This window comes from Primulina huaijiensis, chromosome 14 (genome assembly GCF_012295235.1).
Source record: "Primulina huaijiensis isolate GDHJ02 chromosome 14, ASM1229523v2, whole genome shotgun sequence".
In the NCBI taxonomy this organism is placed as follows: domain Eukaryota; kingdom Viridiplantae; phylum Streptophyta; class Magnoliopsida; order Lamiales; family Gesneriaceae; genus Primulina; species Primulina huaijiensis.
Genome location: NC_133319.1, coordinates 15,721,056 through 15,729,758, shown reverse-complemented (window position 1 = coordinate 15,729,758; position 8,703 = coordinate 15,721,056). Strand labels below are relative to the sequence as shown.

General features: G+C 35.0%; 1 protein-coding gene across 1 annotated transcript; it reads left to right on the top strand.

The window, feature by feature from the left end:
- Nucleotides 1–3,874: 3,874 nt before the first annotated feature.
- On the top strand, nucleotides 3,875–7,505 carry LOC140958027 (zinc finger BED domain-containing protein RICESLEEPER 2-like). The gene is made up of 4 exons (XM_073415431.1): nucleotides 3,875–3,943; nucleotides 4,422–6,471; nucleotides 6,824–6,900; nucleotides 7,497–7,505. Exons 2-4 carry the CDS (start codon nucleotides 5,856–5,858, stop codon nucleotides 7,503–7,505), a joined length of 702 nt encoding a protein of 233 aa, XP_073271532.1. The 5' UTR covers nucleotides 3,875–3,943; nucleotides 4,422–5,855.
- Nucleotides 7,506–8,703: the final 1,198 nt, after the last annotated feature.

Sequence of the window (8,703 nt, the reverse complement as noted above, 5' to 3'; positions counted from 1 at the left end):
AAAGAGAACTTTGTTTGCAGGTTGAACAAATCTCTGTACGGTCTCCAACAGGCGCCGAGGTGTTGGTACAAGAGATTTGATTCCTATATCATGAGCCTTGGATACAACAGACTGAGTGCAGACCCTTGTACGTATTTCAAGAGGTCTGGTGAGGATTATATCATTTTGCTGTTGTATGTAGACAACATGTTGGTAGCAGGCCCCAACAAAGATCATGTCCAAGGATTGAAGGCACAGTTGGCTAGGGAATTTGATATGAAGGACTTGGGACCAGCAAACATGATTCTAGGGATGCAAGTTCACCGAGACAGAAGTAACAGAAAGATTTGGCAATAAAAGAAAAATTATTTGAAGAAAGTCTTGCAACGCTTCAACATGCAAGATAGTAAGCCAATTTCGACCCCTCTTCCTGTTAACTTCAAGTTATCCTCAGATATGTGTCCTAGCAGTGAAGCAGAGAGGATAGAGATGTCTCGAGTACCGTATGCATCAGCAGTGGGAAGTTTGATGTTCGCCATGATCTGTACAAGACCGGACATTGCTCAAGCAGTGGGAGCAGTTAGTCGGTATATGTCGAATCTTGGACGAGAGCATTGGAGCACTGTTAAGAGGATCCTTAGATACATTAAGGGTACCTCGAACGCTGCATTATGTTATGGAGGATCGGATTTTACACTCAGGGGCTATGTCGATTCAGATTATGCTGGTGATCCTGATAAGAGGAAATCTACTACTGGTTATGTGTTTACACTTGCAGGGGGAGCGGTAAGCTGGGTTTCAAAACTGCAAACAATTGTGGCAATATCTACAACGGAGGCAGAATATATGGCAGCTACTCAAGCTTGCAAGGAAGCAATATGGATTAAAAGGTTATTGGAGGAGATCAGGCACAAACAAGAGAATGTTCCTTTATTTTGTGACAGTCAGAGTACTTTGCACATCGCAAGAAATCCAGCCTTTCATTCCAGGACGAAACACATTGGAGTACAATTTCACTTTGTGCGGGAAGTAGTAGAGGAAGGAAGTGTGAATATACAGAAGATCCATACAAAGGATAACATAGCTGATTTTCTGACCAAGCCAGTGAACACTGATAAATTTGAGTGGTGTAGATCCTCAAGTGGTCTAGCAGAAAAGTAATCAGCAGAGAATGACAAGTTTGAAAGGATGTGTGGAGATGTGTTTGATTCTCAATCAAATCTCCAAGNAAACAAAAATTTGTAAAATCAATTAACCAAACTGGTTGAAGTGATCACAATTCTGCTTCTCTTTTATATTAAAGAGTGGATTAGTATCTTTTGCGAATTAAACTTATATTTGTAAAAAAACCATAAAATGTACCAAATAATTATATTTAGGGATGTTTTGGCCTCGATAGACCAGTATCATGCATTTTAACGACTCTTGTTATATATAAAACATGCAAAAGATAGGATTATATTAATTAATTAATATTTTTGATACACAAAATATATTTATGCAAAATAACTATTTGGTCATTATTTTGATTGATTTACTATCAGATCATTTTAATCAAACCTATATTTTACTGATCATATGTACATGAATTCTCTCTAAATCTTAGATAAATTTATATTATAAATATATTATATATTTTTAAAAAAACATAATATTTCTTTCCACATTTGTGATATTCGTTCAAATATAACAAGTATTTTGAAATAAAGACTAGCCTGTTGCCCATTGATGCGTGGAGATTGACGATCATATCTTCTTCCTCAGGTGAAAAATTGCCTCTCTTCAAGTCAGATCTTAAGTAATTTATCCACCGCAGTCTGCAACTCTTCCCGCATCTAAGTAAACCTTACAAATTATATATGTTTCACAATCCGAAATTCGATTAATTAATATATATGAAACTGATCATAATCAAATCAAATCAGCATATATATATACACACACATATACCTGCGTTCTTGGGCAATGATCTCCAGGAGCCTTCTCCATTACGTTGAATATAGTTTCTAAGTATTTCGTCTTCTTCTGCAGTCCATCTTCCTCTTCTGAGACCGACTTTCTCACAGCATGGAGTTCTTCCCATAATTTTTTTATACGAAAACTAAACTCAATGAATTGTCCTAAATGTGCATGTATATATATTTATGAAGGCAGCTTCATTAATCCTCTACAACTTGCTCGGCCCCACCTAGCTACTTAGCCGATCCTTTCATTAATTAATCACTTTAAACTATGCATGCATGCTTGATAAATAGCCTAATTAGCTTCCTATATATGTATTATAGAATCCAATTGCAGTTAAAAAGTTACTAAAGATCCCTATATATCACAAAAACAGCGGAGTATTTTGAAAAGAAACGTAAGGTAAAGTATTTTTCGTTAAAATTCTAGCTGATTATTATCTGGTGTGTTGGTGTACTAATAAAGTAGCTGTGTTTTGCTGCATAATATACATCCGCAATCATATATTTGAATAATTTTAAATACTTCATATAGTAGTTTCAGACACCATGTTTTGTAGTATATAACACGTGCTTTAAAATTTTGGAGCTGATGTTTTCGCATCCACCCCATCACTTGCTCCGTTTTTAATTCTGCATGCCTCTATCCATTCCACGTCTCCCCTTTCGCCTAACGCTATGCTTCCTTGAGTATTTGAAATGTCTATGTATCTTATATTTTTCTTCCCATTTCCTTCGGGTTTATAAATGACCTACGAATAGTAGCGATAACTTGAGCTTCTCAGGGGAAAAAGCTTGGTTGATGTTAGAGATTTTTCTCAAAATCATGTTTCTACATATATATGAACATGATATATAATAAGCGGAAGCTTAATCGAGTGTTACCTCCAGCTATTGAATAATTTGAAACTTTTCTGATTTCCTCCGATCGATGCCTTCTAAGCACTCCACCCTATCGATAGATGTGGTATATATTTTTTATGAGTTGTGTGCTTAGGGACATCAATCACCGTTATTTATAGGCGTTTCTCATACCATCGATGAGTGTATCGGGAGCCGAGATTCAAAAGAAGAAACGTGTACGCATCTCAATTTCTAAAGTTGAGACGGTGCATGTATCATTTTTGTCAAAAGTTGTAGGCAATGGTCGTCGCCATTTTCTACACGTCTTTCTTTCTTCTGATTGATATGGGTCATTTTTCTTACATTCTTCCACTTGACCCATATATCTCTTTTACCACAGGAGAAAACAGAACACATTAATCATGGCGATAGATCCTCTAGAAACGAGTATTATCTTCCATGTATCACAATCCATTATGTATCTCAAACTTATAACTTAATGAATAAACCTTATGTTTATTCGAGGTCCAACTTTATTGATATTTCTCGAATCAATGAATGTGTGCACAATAAATATGAGAAAATATCACATCATAGTTTCATTAATTTGTTCTTGCAAAAAAATTACATAAAGGAACCAAGTCTCATTCTTTCTGTATAATCCTTAAATTTCAATGGTGGCATGCCTTTAGTCAAAGGATCTGCAATCATCAATTCAGTACTAATGTACTCAATAAGTAATTTGTTATCTTTAACACGTTCTCGTAGGGGTGGGCATAAAACCCGAAAAACCGAAAAAACCGACCAAAACAAATAATTCGGTTTAAATGATTCGGTTTTTCGGTCGGTTACGGTTTTAAAATTTATGAAATTCTGTTTTTCGGTTCGGTTTTCGGTTTTACTCCCCCAAAAAACCGAATAACCGAACCGACCATATTATTGTTAAGTATAGGGCTTTTATGTATAATGGGCCATATTGTTATGTATAAAACTTTTTATGGATAATGGGCCTATTACGATTTAACCCTCAATTTTCAATTTGCCGTTTTGTTTTCTTTCTCACGTCGACGTTTTATTTTCTTCTCACCAATCACCACTCACCACTCACCACAACCGTCTACGACTACCAGTCACCACTCGGCACTCACCATAGTCCACAGGTATGCAGACCACAACCCGACGCTAAACATATTATTATTTGATTATTTTGTAAGGATTTTGTGGGAGTAAGCAACGATGTGTAACGTACGCTGACGATGAGAATGGGTGCCAAGACCTATCAATAATTGAGAAATAATGGTTACTGTGTTGTGAAAACGGGTCTTGTGGTTATTGGTTACTGTATTGCGAAAGTGGGTGCCGATACCTATCATTTATCAATTACTTATGCTAATTGTTTCTTCTTTTGTGGCTACTGTCCATTCTATATACATACATATTGTGACGTTTTGCTTTTTTTTTCTTTTTTCTTTTTCATATAATTAGTTCATGGTTTCCATATATGCTTGTATATCCACCTCGTGACAAGATTCAGCAATTAAAGTTTTTTATTTGGAGTACTTCTGGTTTGATTTTGAAAGGGCACACATGCAATTTTTATCATTATTGTTTCAGGTTAATTTGTTTCATTTTTTATAGATGGCAGAAAAAGAGGGTATGATCGATGAAAGCAAGAGTTCAAATGATAACGCTCCTAATTCGTCATCTGCAGATTCGGTTGATGTTGGGAAAAAGCAAAAATCTGTAAGACCTAGATCTCTTATTTGGGAACATTTTGAGAAATATGAGGATTCTAATGGGACACGTAGAGCAAAATGTAATTATTGTGGTTCAAGTTATGCTGCCGATTCAAGTTTAAATGGTACTTCATCTTTGGGTGCTCATTTGAAAAAGTGTAAAAAAATATTCATGTAATGTGGAAACTAAACAAGCAAAAATTGCCTTTCAAAACATTTCAAAAGATCATATAACAATCAATGCTTGGAGATTTGATCAAGAAGGTTGTAGAAAAGCTTTGGCCAAGATGATACTTGTCGATGAATTACCTTTTAGTTTTGTGGAAATGGAAGGATTTAGACACTTTATAAATGTGATACAACCATCATTTAGAATTCCATCTCATAGGACTATAACAAGGGATTGCTTTGAACTTTTTTTGGAAGAAAAGAAAAATCTTAAGCTCTTTTTCAAGGAGACACGTCTAAGAGTTTGCCTCACAACAGACACATGGACTTCAATACAGAGAATTAATTATATGTGTCTTACTGCTCATTTTATTGACGAAAATTGGAATTTGCAAAAAAGAATACTAAATTTTTCTCCAATATCTAGCCATAAAGGCGATGATATGGCAATAGTTATCACTAAATGTTTGCTTGATTGGGGTTTGGATAAGGTCTTCACTATCACAGTCGATAATGCTAGTTCGAATGATACTACAGTGAAAGAGATGTCAAACCAATTCAGTAAATGGGGAAGTAATTTGATGGATGGTAAACACCTTCATGTGAGGTGTGTGGCTCATATAATCAATCTCATTGTTCAAGATGGCTTGAAAGAAGTTGGAGATTCTGTGAGAAGAGTTAGACAAGCTATAAGATATATTAGACAATCTCCTGCAAGGATTAAAAAATTCAAAGATTGTTGTGAACTTGAAAAGATAACAAGTAAGAAGTCCTTGTGTTTGGATGTTGTTACTAGGTGAAATTCTACTTACTTGATGTTGAAAATTGCTTTGGAATTTGAAAATGCTTTTGTAAGATATGGTATTCATGATCCTGGATTGTTGGATCATCTTCTTACCCATGTTTGTGAAGATGGAAATGATGTAGATGCATTGACAAGTGGTGATTGGGGAAATGTGAGAAAAATGGAGACGTTTCTTGAAGCTTTTTATAATCTTACGTTGAGAGTTTCAGGTTCATCATATGTTACTTCAAATATCCACTTTCATGAAATTGGCGAGCTTTCTTGTGTTTTAAAGTTGTTGGTAGAGAGTGATGACAGTGTTTTGGCTACGATGGCAAAAAGGATGAAATCTAAATTTGACAAATATTGGGTGCTCCAGAAAAAATGAATAAGATGATTTTTATTGCATGTGTTCTTGATCCTCGTTTCAAATTTGATTATGTGACTTTTGTGCTTTCAAAGATGTATGGGCAAGAGAAAGGGCAGCAATTAAGAGTTGAAATAAAGTTGTATATGACTTCTTTGTTTGAAGGATATAGGAAGGTCACTTCAAAAATGTCTCAAGGATCATCCAATAGTAAAGTTGATCCATCAGGTATAAACATAGGAAATATTCATGAAAGAACACTAATACAACAAGAATACTTGAGACATAAGGCTGAAAGTGGAAATATGGATGCTAAGATTGAGTTAGATAGGTATCTCGATGAAGATGTTGACGTTGCAAATGAACATTTTGATATTTTGCTTTGGTGGAAAGTTAACTCTTCCAAATTTCCTACTCTGGCTGAGATGGCTCGTGACGTGTTAGCAATTCCTATTTCTACAGTGGCGTCAGAAAGTGCTTTTAGCACCGGGAGACGTGTTCTAGATTCATTTAGAAGTTCATTAACACCTCGATTAGTGCAAGCTCTCATTTGCCTTAAAGATTGGTTCCGAAAAGAATCTTCTCCCATTAAAGTAGAAGAAGACTTGGATCATCTTGAAGAGATTGAATCTGGTCAGAAATCTGTGTATTTTTTTCTATTTTATTTTAAAATTATTTTGTTATTTAATGTTGGCAATTATTTTCTTACTTTTTTTAGATTTGATCAATATTGGAAGGGATTCTTGCATTGGAAGAGATTCTTGCATAACTAATATATAATCATTTCCAAGAAATATTGTACGTTAACTAGTTAAATTTAAGCATTTTCACTTATTGTTACTAGTTGTAATGAAATTTTTTTATATGACTTTGTGAAAGATCTTTGCAATTAGTTTCAATAAGTTTAAGTTATTGCTTCAAAATTGTGATTCATAATCACTTTATAATTGTAATGAATTTCATGTCTTTTTTTTTTGCTAAACAGGATTTTGGAATTTGAGATTTGGAAGTTCAAATATTTTGAAGGAGATGGCCCTGCGAACTGTTTTGGGATTGTCAGACGTTATATATATAGACACACACACACACACACATACATATAAGATTAAGTCCCAACAAATTAAATTTTTGACAAATACTATGATTTAGATTTTAGAGGCATAAAGTGTGGTATAATTTTATTTCTTAACAAAATTTTTGCTAACCGTATATAACCGAACCGTATTACAAAAAAACCGAACCAAACCGTAATAAAATGGTTTGGTTTTGGACTAGAGATATTCAAAACCGAAAAACCGAACCGTTGTAGAGTAAAACCGGACCAAACCGACTGTTGCCCACCCCTACGTTCTCGTATGGCTAAATACTTAATGTCGATGTGCTTACTTTGACTACCACTTTTGTTATTTTTAGCCATAAAAACAGCAGCTGAATCGTCACAATATATTCTTAATGTCCTAGATATAGAATCCATAATTCTAAGCCCTGAAATGAAACGCTTCAACCATACACCATGTGAGGTCGCCTCAAAACACGCTACGAACTCAGCTTCCATAGTGGAAGTAGGAGTCAATGTCTGCTTTGAACTTCTCTAAGATACAGCTCCACCAGCTAGCATGAAAATATATCCTGAAGTGGATTTTTCTGAATCAATGCAGGCAGCGTAGTCTGAATCAGAGTAGCCAGTTACTTCAAAATTCTCAGTTCGTCTGAACATAAGCATATAATATTTGGTCCCTTGAAGGTACCTCATCACTTTCTATGCAGCTTTCCAATGTTCTAAACATGGATTACTCTGATATCTTCTCAATATCCCAACAACAAATGCAATGTCAGGTCTAGTGCAAATCTGAGCATATATCAAGCTTCCGACAGCAGAAGCATTGGAAATGTTTTTCATTTGTTCCCGCTCTAGATCATTCTTTGAGCATTGGCTCAAATTGAATTTATCACATTTCATAACGGGAGCTATATTTGGTGAACAATCTTTCATCCGATATCTCTCTNTTCTAAACATGGATTACTCTGATATCTTCCCAATATCCCAACAACACATGCAATGTCAGGTCTAGTGCAAACCTGAGCATTTATCAAGCTTCCGACAGCAGAAGCATTGGAAATGTTTTTCATTTGTTCCCGCTCTAGATCATTCTTTGGGCATTGGCTCAAATTGAATTTATCACATTTCACAACGGGAGCTATATTTGGTGAACAATCTTTCATCCGATATCTCTCTAAAACTTTGTTGATATAGGTTGCTTGAGACAAACCTATAATACCTCGAATTTTGTCTCTATGTATCTTAATGCCAATGACATAAGATGCATCGCCCATATCCTTCATATCAAAGCGTTTAGAGAGGAATTGTTTCATCTCATATAACAGACCCTTATCATTGGTTGCAAGTAATATATCATCCACATATAGAATAATGAAACAAATCTTGCTCCCACTGACTTTCTGGTATATACATTGATCCATAGGGTTCTCAATGAATCCGAATGAAGAGATAACATCATGAAATTTCAATTACCATTGACGGGAAGCTTGTTTCAATCCATATATAGATTTCTTAAGCTTACAAACCAATTGCTCACAATTACTAGAGAATAATCATTCAGGTTGTTTCATATACACCTCTTCCTCTAGTTATCCAATGAGAAAAGCTGTTTTCACATCCATTTGTTGTAAATCTAAGTCAAAATGTGCAACTAATGCTAGAATGATACGGAGAGAATCTTTTTTAGATACAGGAGAAAAAGTCTTCTTATAATCGATTCCTTCATGCTGAGTGAATCCTTTAGCAACGGGTCTTGCTTTATATCTTTCAATGTTATCTAATGAGTCTTTCTTTGTTTTGAAGAC

Bases quoted from the DNA above. Each gene is read 5' to 3' on its own strand.
- LOC140958027 (XM_073415431.1), top strand. From the start codon at position 5,856: ATGAATAAGATGATTTTTATTGCATGTGTTCTTGATCCTCGTTTCAAA. The intron at 6,472-6,823 runs GTCAGAAATCTG...TTTGCTAAACAG, and splicing joins TCTTGAAGAGATTGAATCTG to GATTTTGGAATTTGAGATTT.